At 45.6% G+C, this 20,389-nt stretch overlaps 1 protein-coding gene across 1 annotated transcript in view; it reads left to right on the top strand.

The window, feature by feature from the left end:
• LOC121232953 (creatine kinase S-type, mitochondrial) overlaps window positions 1–20,389 on the top strand; it is a 52,792-nt gene that overhangs the window by 25,963 nt on the left and 6,440 nt on the right. The window contains exons 6-9 of the mRNA XM_041121509.1: window positions 7,890–7,975; window positions 13,921–14,044; window positions 18,813–18,947; window positions 19,289–19,414. Of these exons, the coding sequence (XP_040977443.1) occupies window positions 7,890–7,975; window positions 13,921–14,044; window positions 18,813–18,947; window positions 19,289–19,414 (471 nt within the window). The remainder of the gene's footprint in view (window positions 1–7,889; window positions 7,976–13,920; window positions 14,045–18,812; window positions 18,948–19,288; window positions 19,415–20,389) is intronic.

Raw genomic sequence — 20,389 nt, 5'->3', positions numbered from 1 at the left:
TTGGTCTTCTTCCACTGCTGTAGCCACCCTCATAGGGCATTTGCCACCATCCATGAGTCAGTAGAGAGAGAGAGTACTGGCTACTTTTCTCATTCAGCAATCTCTAGGGCCAGTTGGATGGCTTTCACATCTGCCAAATGACCCGACTCGCCTTCTCCTTTGACGGCTTCTACGACTTGTTCTGTGGGACTCCATGCAGCAGCTTTCCACCTCTGGAAGCCACCGTGCTGCTGGAAAGCTATGACCTAATTGCCATTACTGAAACTTGGCGGGACAAAACCCATGACTGGAGTGCGGCTATCGATGGCTACAGGCTTTTCAGAAGGGACAGGCGGGGAAGGAGGGGCGGAGGGGTTTTCCTCTACGTCAAGAAATGGATAGATTGTGAAGAGCTGTCTCTGAAGAATAGCCACGAGCAGGTTGAAAGCTTATGGGTAAGAATTAGAGACCGAGGCAACAAAGGGAACCTTGTGGTTGGTGTTTACTACAGGCCGCCCGATCAAGGGGAGCCTATTGATGAAGCCTTCTTACTCCAGCTCCAGGAGGCATCGCGCTTGCAGGCTCTCATCCAGCTGGGGGACTTCAACCACCCCGACATCTGCTGGAGAAGTAGCACGGTGAGCTGCAGGCAATCCAGGAGACTCCTAGAGTGCATTGAGGATAATTTCTTAAGCCAGGTAATAGACAGCCCTACCAGAGGGGATGCGATACTGGACCTGATGGTCACCAGCGCCAAGTGAGCTAATCGGTGACGTCAAGATTGGAGGCAGCCTGGGCTACAGTGATCCTGCACTGGTGGAGTTTGCAGTGCTGAGGGATATGGGTCAGGCGAAGAGTAAAGTCAGGACCCTGAATTTTAGGAAAGCAAATTTCCAGCTGTTCAAGGAGTTAGTCAATAGGTCCCCCTGGGAAACTGCCCTCAGGAATGAGGGAGCAGAACAGAGCTGGCAGATCTTTAAGGACGCTTTCCATAAAGCGCAAGAGCTCTCGATCCCTAGGTGTAAGAAATCAGGAAAGGAAGGCAAGAGACCGGCATGGATGAGCCAAGACCTGCTGGTCAAACTAAAGGGCAAGAAGGAAACGCACAGGCAGTGGAAGCAGGGACAGGTGTCCTGGGAAGAGTATAGGGACGCTGCCCGGTTGTGTAGGGATGGGGTCAGGAAGGCCAAGGCGTGGCTCGAGTTGAACTTGGCAAGGGATGCAAAGAATAATAAAAAGGGGTTCTATAGGTATGTCAGCCAGAAAAGGAAGGTCAAAGAAAGTGTACCCCCTCTGATGAACACAACTCACAAACTGGTGACAACGGACGAGGAGAAGGCTGAGGTACTCAACAACTTTTTTGCCTCAGTTTTCAGTGGTAATCTCTCTTCCCACACCTCTCGAGTGGATGGACCTCAAGACAGGGACTGGGGGAATGAAGTCCCTCCCATCGTAGGAGAAGATCAGGTTTGAGACCACCTGAGGAACCTGAACATACAGAAGTCCATGGGACCCGACGAGATGCATCCCAAGGTCCTGGGGAAACTGGCAGAAGTAGTTGCCAAGCCACTCTCCATGATATTTGAAAAGTCACGGCAGTCAGGTGAAGTCCCTGGTGACTAGAAAAAGGGAAACATTGCACCCATTTTTAAAAAGGGTAGAAAGGAGGACCCTGGGAACTACCGACCTGTCAGCCTCACCTCTGTGCCTGGGAAGATCATGGAGCAGATCCTCCTGGAAGTTATGCTGAAGCCATACGGAAGTCAGGGAGCATGGCTTCAGCAAGGGCAAATCATGCCTGACTAATCTAGTGGCCTTCTACGATGGAGTGACTGCATCAGCGGACAAGGGAAGAGCTACGGATGTCATCTACCTGGACTTCTGTAAGGCCTTTGACATGGTCTCCCACAGCATTCTTGCCTCTGTATTGGAGAAATATGGATTTGAGGGATAGACTGTTAGACGGATTGGGGCTTAACCCCGGTAGGCAGCTAAGCCCCACAGTATACCTCCTCAAGTTGTCTCTCCGAGGAGAAAAGGGGAAAGATGTAATGGCTGATCGTCTTCATGAGATGGTTCTCGGAGTACTGAGACAACAGCAATGTAGGGCCGAAATACCAGATTAGGCTCAAGGCAAGTACTTTTAGTATAGCTCTCCCACGCAAAGCAAAGCAAAGTGATAAACAGCACAGCAATCAGCAAAAATCGAAAACAGCCATTAACATTTCTTGGAGTTTGATGTACAGCAAGAAAGGGATCAAGGACCTGATCAGGTGAGGGAACACATAAATCAACATCCGGAGTAAATATGTCAGCAACAACAAGTAACAGCCTATCAAGTAACGACTTGGGGTGGAACGACTGGAGTGGCTGGAAAGCTGCCTGGCAGAAAAGGACCTGGGGGTATTGGTCCACAGCCGGCTGAATATGAGCCAGCAGTGTGCCCAGGTGGCCAAGAAGGCCAATAGCATCCTGGCTTGTATCAGAAATAGTGGGGCCAGCAGGACTAGGGAAGTGATTGTCCCCCTGTACTTGGCACTGGTGAGGCCGCCCCTCGAATACTGTGTTCGGTGTTGGTGCCCTCACTACAAGAAAGACATTGAGGTGCTGGAACGTGTCCAGAGAAGAGCAACGAAGCTGGTGAAGGGTCTAGAGAACAAGTCCTATGAGGAGCGGCTGAGGGAACTGGGGTTGTTTAGTCTGGAGAAAAGGAGGCTCAGGGGGAGACCTTATGGCTCTCTACAACTACCTGAAAGGAGGTTGTAGCGAGGTGGGTGTCGGTCTCTTCTCCCAAGTAACAAGTGATAGGATGACAGGAAACGGCCTCAAGTTGCGCCAGGGGAGGTTTAGATTGGATGTTAGGAAAAATGTCTTCACCGAAAAGGGTTGTGAAGCATTGGAACAGGCTGCCCAGGGCAGTGGTGGAGTCACCATCCCTGGAGGTATTTAAAAGACCGTGTAGATGTGGCGCTTAGGGACATGGTTTAGTGGTGGACTTGGCAGTGTTAGGTTTACAGTTGAACTCGATGTTCTTAAGGGTCTTTTCCAACCTAAATGATTCTAGGATTCTAACTCAGCCAAACAGGTGTAAGGGCTAGAAGTTCAAGGTAGCACACTCCAATCAATGAAGATGTTGAACAGGCCTGGACCCAGTATTGACCCCTGGGGTACACCGCTACTTATTGGCCTCCAACTGGACTTTGTTCCCCTGATCACCACCCTCTGTGCCCAGCCGTCCAGCCAGTTTTCACCCCACCTCGCTGTCTGCTCATCCAGCCCATACTTCAACAGCTTCTCTATGAGGATCTTATGGGAGACAGTGTCCAAGGCCTTCCTGAAGTCAAGGTAGACAATATCCACTGCTCTCCCCTCATCTACCAAGCCAGTCATTTCATCATAGAAGGTTATCAGGTTGCTCAAGCATGACTACCCCCTGGTGAATCCATGCTGACTACTCCCGATCACCTTCTTGCCTTTCATGTGCCTGGAAATGATTCCCAGGACTCGCTGCTCCATCACCTTCCCAGGGATCGAGGTGAGGCTGACTGGCCTGTATTTCCCTGGATCTTCCTTCTTGCCCTTCCTGAAGACGGGAGTGACGTTTGCTTTCCTCCAGTCCCCAGGCACTTCTCCCAATTGCCATGATCATTCAAAGATAATTGAGAATGGCCTTGCAATGACATCTGCCAGTTCCCTCAGTACTCGTGGGTGCATCCCATCAGGGCCCATGGACTTATGTACGTCCAGTTTGCTTAAGTATTCCCCAAACTGATCCTCTTCCACCAAGGGTACGTCTTCCTTGCTCCAGCCTTTGCCCCTGGTCTCTGGGGCCTGGGATTCCCAAAGGCCGGTCTTGCTAGTAAAGACTGAGGCATTTGGTACCTCAGCCTTTTCCATGTCCTGTGTCACCAGGTCCCCTACTCCATTCAGCAGCGGGCCCACATTTTCCCTAACCTTCCTTTTTCCACTTATGTACTTCTAGAAGCTCTTCTTGTTGCCTTTGACATCCCTGCCCAGATTCAGTTCCAGGTGGGCTTTGGCTTTCCTAACTGCATCTCTGCATGCTCAGACAGTATCTCTGTATTCCTCCCAGGTTACCCATCCCTGCTTCCACCCTCTTTATGCTTCCTTTCTGTGTTTGAGTTTGGCCAGGAGCTCCTTGTTCATCCACGCAGGCCTCATGGGATCTTTGCCTGACTTCCTGCTCGTTGGGATGGACTGCTCTTGAGTTTGGAGGAGGAGATCCTTGAATATTAACCAGCTTTCTTTGGCCCCTCTTCCCTCCAGGGCCTTATCCCATGGGACTCTTCCAAGCAGATCCTTGAAAAGGCCAAAGTCTGCTCTCCTGAAGTCCAAGGTTGTGAGCTTGCTTTTCACCCTCCTCCCTCCTTCCCCTCAGGATCCTGAACTCCACCATCTCATGGTCACTGCAGCCAAGGCTGCCTTTGACCTTCACATCCCCAACGAGCCCCTCCTTGTTGGTGAGCAGGAGGTCCAGCAGAGCACCTCTCCTTGTTGGCTCCTCTGTCACTTGGGTGAGGAAGTTGTCATTGATGCTCTCCAGGAACCTCCCGGATTGCTCATGCCCTGCTGTGTTGTCCCTCTAGCAGATATTGGGGTGGTTAAAGTACCCCAGGAGGCCCCTGCAAATGTGAGGCTGCTCCTAGCTGTCTGTAGAAGGCCTCATCCACTTGCTCTTCCTGGTCAGGCAGCCTGTAGCAGACATCCACTACAGTGTCTCCCATACCTGTATGCTCTTTAATACCATAAGCTCTCAGAGGCTCATCATCCATCCCCAGACAGAGCTCCATACATTCCAGTTGTTCTCTAACATAAAGGGCAACTCCCCCTCCTTGTCTTCCCATACTGTCTTTCCTAAAGAACCTGTACCCCTCCATTGCAACACTCCAGTCTTGGTAGCCATTCTACCACATCTCTGTGATCCCAACAGGATCGTAGCCCTGCAACTGTGCACAGATCTCTAATTCCTCATGTTTATTCCCCATGCTGCATGCATTAGTGTACAGGCACTTTAGAGAGGCACCCCAGCATGCTAATTTCCCAGAAAGGATTTTGGGGATTTCTCCATAACAGTGCCTTGTAGACGCTTCCTTGCTTACATGCAAATGCTGGAGGTGACCCTGCTCAAGCCACATTTTTTTTTTTGGTTTTCTGATCCTCTTTGGTCATATCACCCCAGGCCCCTCCTCCTTGTCTTCCTCGTCTCTTCGTTATTCCTAACAGCAATTTACTCTTCTTTATTGATAACAGCTCCTGCCTGACTCCCCCTTAGGCATGGCTTGGCAAACTTTGCTGTTTTACTCTTGCAGCTTCAGATATGACCTTCTGCTTCAGCCAGCATGGCTCTGAGCTGGTGGATTGCCTGGATGCAAGCTGGGAGCTCTGCGATACATCCAGTACTGACACCATCTTCGTTTACTCTCATTTTTATCTTTGGCTTTCTTTGGTGTACATGCTTTTCTGCATGGCTAAGGAAGATAATCACAGCAGAAACCCAGTAGTTAATGGCCTGTCAATATTTTTAGGATGATGGAAAATTGTCAGGAGTCTATATTTTGGCTAAATACATACTGTGCAGATCCAAAAAAAATTCATTTATATTCCACATAGGAAGGTCTCTGTCAAATCAAATATATATGGCTATTGCCACGTCTTTGGCCAAATTATAAACCAATTCAGGACTCTTTTTTGGTTATTTCCTTGAGAAAAGATTCATATTTTCTATATTAATAACAAATTAAACTAGTAGTATTACATATTACACTGAGATAAATATTACATATTTTCTGTATTCTAGACTGTCAGGGTGGGTTTTTTTGCTATATTTTTTTATGTAAAAATGACACTAATTTTAATTTCTCCAAAATGGTTGTAGCAAACTGCATCCAGGTCAACTTTTCCCAGTCCCATAACCATGTTTAAGGACTTGAAGGATTGGGTCCATAACAATAGTTTTCATTGTCACACAGGTAGGAACACAAGGATTTTCATCATGGGTTTTGTTGCATCATCTCATTATTCAGTTCCTGCAGAGACATGTTTCAGAGGATCAAAGTTTCCAAGTGTTTTCATGACAAAACTGGACAACAGTCAACTATTTTGAAAATCCATAACAGGGATTCATATTGAGACTTTTAAAAATGCAAAAATCTAGAAGATTGCTTCAAAAAAACCAAAGCTTGAATGTGCATTTTAAATATCCAAAGGCATGGCCATACCTTGTTAGCTATATTCATAATGCATTAATCCATAACATCAACCAAAAGGGAGCTGATGAAATAACATAACTATTTATAATCTTGCAACTAGGTGTCACACTCTGGATTAACTAGGAGTTAAGAATTTATGTAAGATCAGAAACTTTTTTCATTGAATGTCCTTGGCAATATGATTATTGACAAGATATTGATTACCTATCTTAGGTTTTATTTCATTGCCTTCTTCAGCAGTAGAGAGCTCTTCAAGAAGCACAGGTCAAAATAAGAGCACTGAGAACATAATTCCTTCATGGTTTACCGGTTAAGTTCTTTGGGAAGTGGAACAGGCTTTGCTGATTCAGCATTTTGCCTTGTTTGGTTTGTTTTCACAGTAATGCAAATTTATGAAAATCAGGGCATTGAATGTTGCAACCTCAGATTCCATCTTTAACTCATATCATTGCTTACTTCCTTCAGTATTTTAGGATCTCGAACCTCTAAGATGTCAGTCTTTCTGCTGACCATTAATAAGCACCACCATTTGATTTCTGTAAACTCAAATCAGTGAGAGTTGAATAGCATTCAACACAGGAGGCATTCAGTTGTTTGCATATTTGGGCCATAGGCATGTAAGGGAAACTAATAGTGCTCGGCTGATTTCTTGCAGAAGGAGGATTTTTTCTCTGAAACAAAAATGAAGAGTGGAGCAAATTGAGGAAATAAATGTTGTGTCCCTATGATGAGCAGAGAGAACTCTCATTTTTTTCTGTATGGTTGGTGTTTGGGCTGCATCATGCCCATCACAGGGCATTCAAAGATGAAGGCCTAAATTTCTCAATTGAGGGGGAAAAAAGGCAAAGCTTATCAACTTGTCTACCTTGTCATATTTATTCTGGATAGCTTGCTTCCCTATTCTCAATTAAATCCTAAGAAAAACCCCACATTTGATATGACAGCATTTGAGGAAATAAGAACTAATAAATTTTCAACACACACATGAAAATCAATACTTATTTGCTTGGGAAAAAGCAGCCAAGTGAAAACAAAATTATTTGGAATGTGGCAAGTCTGTGGCACACCAAGTGATACATTTATTAAATCAGAAATTGAATCTCTGATTCCTCACTGAATTGAGGAATAGAACAAGTCTGTGATTCCAAAAGATCAAGCTTAGCACCAATTTAATTCCTACCTTGATTCACACTCAGAATAAACTGCTACATCTCTATGCTGGAGAAATCTCTTTTCAGATCTAGCATTGGATATTTGGCTATCTTTAAGGACTCGTTGCCTTCTCCTACCCTGAAATTTGTCTGTATGCAGATGCACATTTCTGGTTATAGTGGTTAAGTCCCTCCACAATCCCCTCTGTTGTGCATATGTGGTATTAGGTCCCCACCTCTCTACAATTCAAAAATGTTTTTTCGCAAAACTTAAGTCATATTACCAGTGTCAGTGAGAATCTGCAAGAACCTGCCCTCTAAGAAAGTCACCTGGGTAAAGTGCTTTTAGTTTTCAGTCAGGAAGGAACCAGGTTCACAAGCCATGCTATGTGATTTACTTGTATTGATTAACTTCATATTAAAAGCATAAGACAGTGTCATACTGCTCCCCTGAATAAACTTCAATTTTGTTTTGTTTCTTCTCTTTCTCTGTTTGTGTCTCTCTCTCTTGTCCTATTTTGGTGTCCAGGATCATTTTCTCTTTGATAAGCCAGTGTCCCCTTTGCTAACATGTGCTGGGATGGCACGTGACTGGCCGGATGCCAGAGGAATCTGGTATGTTGTGTGACACGTAGAAGCTTCTGTCATGTTTAAAAGACCGTATTACAAATGTCCTTGCTTGTCCTAACCCCACAGTCACTCTGCACTGATACTCACAGCATGTTCAGGGTTTTTTTTTTTTAATTTTTTTTGCAATGTTTTAAATGATTAATTAAAAAAAAATTAAAAATTTAAGACCTTTATATTCATATAGGCAAAGACAGCAAACATGCAAGGGTTATCAATGTGTTAGAAACCATGGAAGCGCTTGAAAACAGACACATAGGAATTAGGGCTTCTCCCCCCCAAAAAGGTGGCAGGATCAATAGCCCAAATGAAGTACATCTACACCGATGCACGCAGCATGGGCAACAAACAGGAGGAGCTGGAAGCCATTGTGCAGCTGGAAAACTATGATATAGTTGCAATCACGGAAACATGGTGGGATGACCCGCACAACTGGAGTGCTGCAATGGATGGCTATAAACTCTTCAGAAGAGATAGGCAAGGAAGGAGAGGTGGTGGGGTAGCCCTGTATCTTAGGGAGAGTTTTGACTGTCTAGGGTTTTGCGATGGTGATGAAGTGGTCGACTGTTTATGGGTAAGAATCAAGGGGAAGGCCAGCAAGGCAGATATCATGATGGTCTTCATCCAACCACGATGAAGAGACAGATGAAATATTCTGTAAGTAGCTGGGAGAAGTCTCACAATCGCTAGCCCTTGTTCTCGTTGGGGACTTCAACTTAACAAATGTCTGCTGGAAATACAACACAGCGGAGAGGAAACAGTCTAGGAGGTTTCTGGAGTGTGTGGAAGATAACTTCCTGATAGCTGGTGAGGGAGCCAATGAGGGAAGGCGCCCCGCTGGACCTGTTGTTTGCAAACAGAAAAGGACTTGTGGGTAATGTGGTGGTTGGAGGCCATCTTGGGCACAGTGATCATGAAATGACAGAGTTTTGGTTTCTCGGAGAAGTAAGGAGGGGGTGTAGCAGAACTGCTACCTTGGACTTCTGGAGGGCAGACTGGGAGGCAGGGCAAAGGATGGGCGAAGGAGTCCAGGAAGGCTGGACATTCTTCAAGAAGGAAATCTTAAAGGCGCAGGAGCAGGCCATCCCCATGTGACAAAAGACGAGCCAGCAGGGAAGAAGACGACCGACCTGGCTGAACGGAGAGCTTTGGCTGGAACTCAGAAAAAAAAAGAGAATTTATGACCTTTGGAAGAAGGGGCACGCAACTCAAGAGGACTACAGGGATGTTGTGAGGTTATGCAGGGAGAAAATTAGAAGGGCCAAAGCCCAACTAGAACTTAATCTGGCTACTGAGGTAAAAGACAATAAAAAATGTTTCTATAACTGCATTAGCAACAAAAGGAGGGCTCCATCCTTTATTGGATACGGGGGGAAACATAGTGACAAAGGCTGAGGTACTTAGTGCCTTCTTTGCCTCAGTCTTTAATAGGAAGACCAATTGTTCTTGGGGTACCCAGCCCCCTCAGTTGGAAAGCAAGGATGGGGAGCAGAATGAAGCCCCCATAATCCAAGGGGAAATGGTTAGCGACCTGCTACACCACTTAGACACACACAAGTCTATGGGGCTGGATGGAATCAACCCAAGGGTACTGAGGGAGCTGGCAGAAGTGCTCACCAAGCCGCTTTCAATCATTTATCAGCAGTCCTGGCTAACCAGGGGAGGTCCCAGTTGACTGGAGGCTTGCCAATGTGATGCCCATTTACAAGAAGGGCTGGAAGGAGGATCTGGGGAACTACAGGCCTGTCAGCCTGACCTCGGTGCCAGGGAAGGTTATGGAGCAGCTCATCTTGAGCGCCATCACATAGCACGTACAGGACACCCAGGTGATCAGGCCCAGTCAGCATGGGTTTATGAAAGGCAGGTCCAGCTTGACTAACCTGATCTCCTTCCATGACAAGGTGACCCGCTTAGCGGATGAGGGAAAGGCTGTGGATGTTGTTTACCTGGACTTTAGTAAAGCCTTTGACACCGTTTCCCACAGCATTCTCCTGGAGAAGCTGGCTGCCCATGGCTTGGACTGGTGTATTCTTCGCTGGGTAAAAAACTGGCTGGATGGCCGAGCCCAAAGAGTTGTGGTGAATGGAGTTAAATCCAGTTGGTGGCAGGTCACAAGTGGCGTTCCCCAGGGCTCAGTATTGGGGCCAGTTCTCTTTAATGTCTTTATCAATGATCTGGACGAGGGGATCGAGTGCACCCTCAGTAAGTTTCCAGATGACACCAAGTTGGGTGAGAATGTTGAGCTGCTTGAGGGTAGGAAGGCTCTACAGAGGGACCTGGACAGGCTGGATCAATGGGCCAAGGCCAACTGTATGAGATTCAAAAAGGCTAAGTGCCCGGTCCTGCACTTGGGTCACAACAACCCCATGCAGTGCTACAGGCTTGGGGAAGAGTGGCTGGAAAGCTGCCTGGCAGAAAAGGACCTGGGGGTATTGGTCCACAGCCGGCTGAATATGAGCCAGCAGTGTGCCCAGGTGGCCAAGAAGGCCAATAGCATCCTGGCTTGTATCAGAAATAGTGGGGCCAGCAGGACTAGGGAAGTGATTGTCCCCCTGTACTTGGCACTGGTGAGGCCGCCCCTCGAATACTGTGTTCGGTGTTGGTGCCCTCACTACAAGAAAGACATTGAGGTGCTGGAACGTGTCCAGAGAAGAGCAACGAAGCTGGTGAAGGGTCTAGAGAACAAGTCCTATGAGGAGCGGCTGAGGGAACTGGGGTTGTTTAGTCTGGAGAAAAGGAGGCTCAGGGGGAGACCTTATGGCTCTCTACAACTACCTGAAAGGAGGTTGTAGCGAGGTGGGTGTCGGTCTCTTCTCCCAAGTAACAAGTGATAGGATGACAGGAAACGGCCTCAAGTTGCGCCAGGGGAGGTTTAGATTGGATGTTAGGAAAAATGTCTTCACCGAAAAGGGTTGTGAAGCATTGGAACAGGCTGCCCAGGGCAGTGGTGGAGTCACCATCCCTGGAGGTATTTAAAAGACCGTGTAGATGTGGCGCTTAGGGACATGGTTTAGTGGTGGACTTGGCAGTGTTAGGTTTACAGTTGAACTCGATGTTCTTAAGGGTCTTTTCCAACCTAAATGATTCTAGGATTCTATATAAACAGTCATTTATATCAGCAACACAATGTAGCATCATAAGCATGGCTCCTTCTATGGGTTTTTTATATCTTTTTTTCCTATTTCAAGATAAAAAGTTGATTTGAGAAAGAGCCAGTGAGTCACCCTAAAATCAGCAGAGTGAGGTTAGAAATACAGCCTAAAACTCGACTGTAGCAACACCATCAGCTAGGAACCATTGGCAGTAGAGTTGCAGGCTATTGCACTGTAAATTCCTTCCTGCCGTCCCCACTTTTGAGAGACAAAATGTTATTTTATTTCCCCAAGCTGAAAGTATTCCTTTCTTTCCAATTAAGCTGGACAAAGAGTGGATACAGAAGGTTAGAATCATAGAATAGTTTGGGTTGGAAGGGACCTTTAAAGGTCATCTAGTCCAACCCCCCTGCAATGATCAGGGACATCTTCAACTAGATCAGGTTGCTCAGAGCCCCATTCAACCTGACCTTGAATGTGTCCAAGGATGGGGCATCTACCACCTCTCTGGGCAACCTGTTCTGGCGTTTCACCACCCTCATCGTAAAAAATTTCTTCCTTACATCTAGTCTGAATCTATCCTCTTTTAGTTTAAACCCATTACCCCTTGTCCTATCGCAACAGGCCTACTAAAAAGTTTGTCCCCATCTTTCTTATAAGCCCCCTTTAAGTACCGAAAGGCTGCAGTAAGGTCTCCCCAGAGCCTTCTTTTCTCCAGGCTGAGCAACCCCAACTCTCTCGGCCTGTCTTCATAGGAGATGTGCTCCAGCCCCTTGATCGTCTTCGTGGCCCTCCTCTGGACCCGCTCCAACAGGTCCATGTCTTTCTTGTACTGAGGACCCCAGAGCTGGACGCAGGGCTCCAGGTGGGGTCTGACCAGAGCGGAGTAGAGGGGGAAAATCACCTCCCTCGACCTGCTGGCCACGCTACTTTTGATGCAGCCCAGGATACGCTTGGCCTTCTGGGCTGTGAGTGCGCATTGTCAGCTCATGTCCAGCTTTTCATCCACTAGTTGAATTTCCTTTTTGTTTTAGGTCTGTTTCTTCTTTTATAACCTTGATATTTTGTGTGCTTGAATAGAATATTTTTAGAGAAAGGGATAATATCCCCCATTACAGTGCACACACTCACCCTATCACATGATGGAGGCAGCTGTGCAATGCCTAGCATCTGAATCCATCCTGGTATATTTCTAGGGATTAATAGATGTTATAATTCTGGAAAATTAGGCTAAAAGGGATTCTGAAAAGCCTTCTATCCTATCTCCTTGCCCTAGGCAGGTTCCAGTCTTTCAGAGAGGATGTCATAATGTGTACTCTTTTAGACAACAATTTCTGGTAAAAGAAGGGTACATTTTCAAATCTGGCTCACTGAGATATTTTCCAATCCCACTAACTCATTTTTTTTAATTTCTGCCTGATATTTCACATGTAAGACAAGCCCACATCAGATCTGTTTTATTCAGGAGATCCCTGGATAGTAGTTACATTGTTGGTGCTTTTTCTGTTTGGTTGTAGAGACAATGAACAGAATGCCTCAGATTTATCATTTTCCTAGAACAAATCTCTTCCTCAGATTTAAATAGGCACTGGGGAACTAATTGGAAGATCACTGAAATAAAAAATCCTCACAGATTTCCAGCAGGCTTTTGATCAGGTTTCGCGGTGCCTGCTCCCTGACAAAGCAGGTTTAACTTATCAGAATAATACTGGATATGCTTCTGAACACAATCCAGTATTGCCATAGAACAGATTTTTTTCCTCAGCGTTGTCTCACTCTGCATTCCTTAAAGCAGTGGGAAGACTCATTTAATTAAAGGGGGAGCTGAGTCAGGCCAACGTCAATCTCTTTGGAAAATCCTACCCTGAATATTTGTACGTGACTGAAAATGAGATAACTGGACCTCTCTGTAACTCTAATGTCAGGCCACAGGATGTTTGCACCTGTTTGTTTGGTTTTGCACTGGCAAACTCCAAGTGTGAAAAGTGAGTTGCAGTAAAAGACAAGCTGCAAGTTAGGCTCTCAGTGAAGTTTCAAATTTCATGTGTTTCAAACTTGGTAATATTCTACTATTTGTATGAACAAGTCTAATCTTATCAATCACCTTCTACATTCTGTAGAAAGACTGTTGTAAAAGACAGAAAAAATGGAGAAAAGCCAGGAAAAGCGACCTCAGGTTTGACCTAGCACTTTATAAACCTAGTCATGACTGATCTGTCTGAAGCAAGAGTAGATAACTTCTCTTTAGGCATTTTTATCTTGATTGACAAGCCAGCATCTTTAATGAAGTGTCCGGAAGCAACATGTAGCTGTTTTCCTCAGACATATAATTTGACTGATGTGGCAATCCAGTGTTACTAAGTGATATGAAGGCCACTGGGATTTGATTTAGAAGACAATACAATTAAGTAAGGTCATATGACTGGGCCCCCAAGTTAGTTTTTTTTCTAACTGCGCAATTTTCTAAGAACAGTAAAAAACATCCCCAGTGACTGAACATGCAGAATTTGGCTTCTCCCTTTGCCTGTTCCCTTAGCAGCTGTACCTCCCAACTGTGTTCATGTTTGAAGACATGTTCTTCATAGCTCAGCTTCGGGGCAGCATGATATGATCAGAGAAAACTGCTCTTCTCACTGTGACCTGAGAAACCTGCATAATTCCACTGGCATGGGGGATCAAGCTCTGAAAGTAGCTCATGTCCTTAACTGTGCAGAGCAATGTTATTTTGCAGTGCTTAACCTCTTCACAGTCCTGAAAGACTGTAATAAAACTAAGGATACTGAGAGTTATTTTTCAGGGCTTTTCTTGTGCTTTAAAGCTACTAATTTTTCTCTCAACCAGGCATAACAATGACAAGACATTTCTTATCTGGATTAATGAAGAGGACCACACCAGGGTGATCTCCATGGAAAAGGGTGGCAACATGAAACGGGTGTTTGAAAGATTTTGCCGTGGTTTGAAAGAGGTAGTAACTCAATGAATTTATTATGCCTGTTTGTTTATTGTTGGGCTGTTGTCATCACTACTTAGCGTGGTTAACACTGAACTGACATCTCCAGAAGGAACAAAATAAAGTAACACCAGTTCAAATAGCAACCCACGTTAATGGCAGTTAAAGAAGGAAAAAAAGGCAAATTGTTAGCCAAGTTGTAGGGGAAAATAGATGAAATGTCATTTTAGCTTTTATATTACAATCTTCAGCACTGGCTGGCTAAAGAAATATTTCTTCTTTGCCACCTCGTGTCTGCAGGCTGTAGGAGTTCATAAATAAAGCCTTTTATTTTGGAAGACTAGCTTACTGGTTCTCATCCCTGATTCTGGGAGTGGACTGGATGTTGCTGAGGTTGTACGCAGGACTTAGGACATAGGACTCCTGAGCTCACTGCCAACTTTGGGGACATACTGGGTTTTGTGACTAGAATACTAAGGACTGATAGCCAGGGCTCCTGGATTTTATTCTGGTCTAGCTATTCATAAAGAAAAAAAAGCCCTCGTAGAATGATCTGTGGGTTAAAACAGTTTTGTCTAGACAGTCCAGGTATGACAGCAAGTTGGCTCTGGGCCCAATGCAGGCCTGTGTACTGCTCTGGCAAAGAAAAAGTTGCTTTAACAGAGAAAAAGGATTACCATGAGCAATACTAGCAAAAAAAGGCAGAGCGGGATAGGTGATGTGTCAGAACTCTGTTCTCCACTATTCTTGTCCACATCATTCCTGGATGGATTGCCATAGAATCATAGAATCATTTAGGTTGGAAAAGACCTTTAAGATCATCGAGTCCAACCGTAAACCTAACACTGCCAAGTCCACCACTAAACCATGTCCCTAAGCACCACATCTACACGTCTTTTAAATCCCAGAGGTTAACTTATGTAAGGTTGAAACTGGGTTCAAATTGTCTCCAAGACTGTAAGAATACTCAGGCTGCATACAACAATTGTTTCTCCCCATTGGAGTCCTTGACATGCTCAATTTATCTGCACTGTAGAGGAACAGTGTTTCTATCCATCATACTGCTTTTGTTCCTTGGAACACTTGCTTCATTCCTCTCACTCTGGCAAAATAGCTTTCACTCCAGCTTCTCTGGCTTTCTAGAGACTCCCCTGTCTCAGGGAATCCCCAGCTGCTGTAGAGCTCATACAACTGTGCACTCTCATATCGCTTCAAAGCCACCAGCACAGGCCCTGGCCTGAAAAAAAAAAAAAAAGGCAAAGTAGGGAGAGCAGGGAACTATAATCTCGGATTGTGGAAGTGGTCCCTGAAAACCAGAAGAAGGTAAGTTCAGAGCATCTCTAAGAAATTTTGAGTATGTAGTAAGTTTGGAAACATGGAAAAACAACAGTGCCTAATGGATGCTTCTTTGGCATCTGGGTGGTTCACTGGGATCTGGTATACTTCTCAGGCATACCCATGAGACTGAATAATGTACAGGATTGTGGCCTGTTATAGGTTTGTGTGGCATGGTTTTTTTTGGTAGCGGGGGAGGGGGCCGCAGGGGTGGCTCCTGTGAGAAGCTGCTAGAAGCTCCCCTGGCTCCAAGTCGGACCCACCTCTGGCCCAGGCCGACCCAATCAGCGACAGTGGTAGCACCACTGGGAGAACATCTTTAAGAAGGGGAACCTGCAGTGAGTAGGGGGATTGGAATGTGAGAGGAACACCTGTGCAGATACCCAGGTCAGTGAAGAAGGAGGGGAAGGAGGGGCGCCTGAGGAGGCTGATGCCCCTGCAGCCCGTGGAGGTGAACGGTGGAGCGGAGGCCCCCCAAGATGGCCGTGACTCCATGGGAAAGCCCACGCTGGAGCAGTTTGTGACTGAAGATCCGCCCGCGGAAAGGACCCATGCCAGGGAAGTTCGGGAAGAACTGAAGCCCGTGGAAAGGACCCACGTTGGAGAAGTTTGTGAGGAACTGCAGCCCGCAGAAAGGACTCACGTTGGAGAAGTTCGTGAAGGACTGTCTCCTGTGGGAGGGACCCCACGGTGGAGCAGGGGACGAGTGAGGAGTCCTCCCCCTGAGGAGGAAGGAGCGGCAGAGACAATGTGTGGCGAGCTGACCCCAACCCCCATCCCCTGTTCCCCTGCGCCGCCGGGGGGAGGAGGTAGAGAGAACCGGGAGTGGAGTTGAGCCGGGAAGGAGGGAGGGGTGGGGGGAAGGTGTTCTAAGGTTTGATTTTACTTCCTTGTTTTGATTTGATTTGTAGTAAATTAAATTGATTTTGTTTCTTCCCCAAGTTGAGCCTGTCTTTTGCCCGTGACCATAAGTGGTGAGTGATCCCTCCCTGTCCTTGTCTTGACCCATGAGCCTGCCTTTATATTTTCCCCTCATCCCACCGTGGCCGGGGTGGGGGGGAGTGAGCGAGTGGCTGCGTGGTGCTTTGTTACCGGCTGGGCTGAAACCACGACATGGCCTAAGCGACATAGCTTGTGGATGTTGTTTCCAGGTTTGCCTCTGCTACTGTGCTTAGCTCTTGTTCAACAGAAGTGGACCTATGGACCTTGCCACGAGAAATGGTCAGATAGCTTTGGGAACTGTAACCAGAGCAAGTGTCTGAGGCAGGAAATCAGGTCTAGGTTCTTACTAGCAATTTCTGTGTCCTCACACAATATAGAAATGATGTCAGGGGAGTCCATTATTTTGTATCCTTCTGCAGAATGGAATTATTTGCCTATATTGCAGAGGTCTTGTGAATGTGAGCTGGCATATGTATCTGATTTTCTTCTGACAGTGAATTTACTGAACTGAAATTGTATTGGGAACACAGAAATAAGTCTCGGAAGTGTAGCTGAGTGGACAGAATAGTGGCTTATTCAAAGGTCAATAGATCTTTGTGATATTTCTGAGGATAATGATTTCAGTCTCCTTTGTAATTGGGTTTTAGAACTACTAATGAAAAGCATTATAGAGAAGCTATGTAGTCTTTTTATAGTGGAAGCAGGGCTGTGAAATTTAAGCATTTAGAAATCAAGTGTCCTTCACCTAGCATGATGGAATCACCTTGAAAATTATATAAAACAAGGCTTTGGCTTCTTTTGTTTGCTCCACAGCGTTTGAGATGTTTGGGCTTGTGTCATGAAAGGGAGTGGTTTGGACTGCTTAAAGGATCACTTCCAGTGGTATTAGCAAAAAAAAAATGATGTAATAGGAATTTATATAAAAGCACGACTTCACAGAATTTAATGGCAAGGTTCACTCTATTACTTAATGCATGGATGAAATGCACACAGGAAAATTAACTTAGAATCAGGCTAAAATTAGGTATACAGAGACCCAAACTGTAGCAAGTTAAAAAAGAGGAATATACAAAGAAAAATCAAGTTAGAATTGATTTCTTGTGATTTGTACAGAGATCGTGAATGTAAAAAGGGTAAGGGAGACCCTCCCATTGAGTCACGAGGTTCAGAGAAGACCCCCTTGCTTTCTAAACTCCTGTCGGAGTCTAGGTGCAGCTGGATTGACTCCTAGTCCCAGACTTGGTCAACGGTTTATATCTAAAGGGATTATAAGTATAATAGCAGCCTGAGATTCATTCACAGTTGAATGAAGTTCATGACAGTAACTTATGTATAGATTTGAAAAGCAATATTTGTAATATACTTGCTATAGAATATTCAGGTTAGTACACACACACGTGCACAAAGACACTGAGAGAGATACATAAGCAAGTAAAAGAGGTATACCTGTTAAAAATTCCCCTTGAGTTCGGTGAAAATATTCACGTCAAATGCTTCGTCATCTTTCTCGACGGGCGAAGGGTCAAGCCTCAAGGAGCGAAGAGTATCAGCCCAAGTCTTCTTGGCTTTCGGCGACAGACCTCCGATCTTCACAAACAGGAAAGTTTGCAAGCTCTGAGAGGCATCCCACTCAGAGGGAGATGCTGGTTACAGCCCGCTGTGGTCCAGGAGAGCTCAAAGGGCCTCACTTAGTACCGCTGCTTATAGGTTCGTGAGATGATTGACTTTTGTCATTAGCAAATTACTGGGATTCTAGCTGCGCTGCTACCGTTTCACCTGAGTGACGATTCAGATAAGGAAGGCTCCGGGGCTGTTGGAGAATGACTTAAGATTCAGATATGGGATGCTCCAAGGTTGTCAGGGGAGGGCTGGGATGTCTCAAGTTTATGAGAGAACTAGTTATCTCTACCTTCATTTTTTTTGTTTTTGCCGGACGACAGGGGTCCTTGAGATGGTCCACATGACTCCCTGTCTTAGCCGTGTGAGAGTTCCTGGTACGGTCAAGGGACACTTAACTGCCTGACTCATTACACTTATGCTAAGGCCTGGTGAGACTTCCCGAGTTTGTAGATCAGCCCAGAGAGGGGGAAAGAAATGCACCACCACAGCTTGTGCTTTGCAACCTTGCTCTAAAAGCACCAAGGCTAGAAATTCATTTATATTCTAGGTAAAATCCATGATTTTTATGTATACGTATGGCTTCATGGGCTAAGGCCATGTGATAAAGTGCCAAAGAGCCTTCAGGTTTGTGGTAGTGAGAAAATGATGAAGAAATCCTTGTAATAATCACTGGGGAACTTGGTGCCTGATGAATGCAAAGGTTCACACCAGAGCCAAACCAGACTCTATTTTGGTATATATTTATGCACCTCCATTGGTGAATAGCGAAGTTCATCATCAACATAGATACAAGGTGAAAAGAATTTCAGCTATAAAAAAATGTCAGAAGATGAGACATTTGTATGCAGCTCTTTCTTTTTCCTTTCTCTTTTTTTTGCCTTCATAGGTTGAAAGATTAATTAAAGAACGAGGCTGGGAGTTCATGTGGAATGAACGTCTTGGATATGTTCTGACTTGTCCTTCCAACCTGGGAACTGGTTTACGTGCTGGAGTCCATGTTAAGCTGCCAAAGCTTAGCAAGGTACATAAATTATTTAAAAGGCCAGTGACATAAATCAAGTCTTCATCTGATTTATAAAGGAACAAATAAAAAATGACAGTTTACGGCAATCGGATGTTTGCATGATATGCAACAACTAGGTCCCAGGCATAATGCATGACTAATTGAGCATATTTTTATTCTGCAAATTATTGTATTTGTTATGGAAATTAATCTACTCAGCAGACAGCCACCAAGACAGGCTATAATCTGAAGACAGAGGAAACTGTCTCTGCCTGTCTTTCTGGAGGTGCTATTAGATCAGGGATAATAACAATAAGCAAGGCAAAAGGCAATATGCACAAACCTATTTCTTCTGTTAGGATCCCAGGTTTCCAAAAATCCTGGAGAACCTGAGGCTGCAGAAGCGCGGCACTGGTGGAGTGGACACAGCAGCTGTAGCAGATGTGTATGATATCTCCAACCTGGACCGCATGGGTCGATCAGAGGTAACCTGTTTGGTTTTTTCCTTGCTTTTAAACTCATATCTGTACCGATATAAGTCAGTTTCCCTCCATTTGGGTTCACTCTGACTTTAGAGTCACTTTTGAGAGCTATGGCAGTTTTTTCTCCTGGTGAATTTGATCCAAGGGAAAGGCTTACACAATGAAAAATTGCTACTGTGTGTGCAGTGTTTGCCAAATATGACAATGAAAAAAACCCAACCCTGAGCAAGCTCCATAAATGTGACTTGTTTACACCATGTGCTGAGGCTTTTTGTTGAAACCGTGCAGGTACTGGAAACATTTGGCTGTGGTAACAGAATTCCCTTGGGACGATGTTTCTCAGCGTCACAGCACAAACTCTTATACTTGACTACCTGCTGGAGTACACAGCTATGAGCTAGGTGTCCAGGTTCTCTCTACAGTGCTGGACATGAGTTAGGTATCTAAGAATGGGGTTCACTGAAGTTGTACACTGGGAACAGAGCTAGGTACTGTATATTGGGCAGGTACCTGCTGTACCCAGTGCAAAACGCTGAGGAAAGAAGCAGGATTTGAGGACTAACCCACCCAGGGAATCAGGCACTGAAATCAAGACTGGATGAACATGCAGTTTTCCTTTTAGGATTCACAGTCATGCACTTTCTCTACTGTATTGGGTCTGGCTGGGATGCAGTTAACTTTCCCCATAGCAGCCCTGGTAGTGCTGTGCTTTGTATTTGTCGCTAGAAAGGTGTTGATAACACACCAGTGTTTTGGCTACTGCTGAGCAGCGCTGGCACAGCATCAAGGCTGTGTCTCCACAGTAGGCTGGGGGTGGGCAAGAGGTTGGGAGGGGACAGAACCAGGACAGCTGACCCATATCCCATATGAACATTGTGATCAGCAATAAAAGCTAAGAGAAAGGAGCGGGGGGGGGGGGGGGGCAGGGCATTCGTTATTAAGGCTATGCGTACTGGCTGGACATCACCTGCTGATGGG

The sequence above is a fragment of the Aquila chrysaetos genome (assembly GCF_900496995.4).
Source record: "Aquila chrysaetos chrysaetos chromosome W unlocalized genomic scaffold, bAquChr1.4 W_unloc_2, whole genome shotgun sequence".
Taxonomy (NCBI): Eukaryota; Metazoa; Chordata; class Aves; order Accipitriformes; family Accipitridae; genus Aquila; species Aquila chrysaetos.
This window is presented reverse-complemented; position numbering and strand designations above follow the sequence as displayed.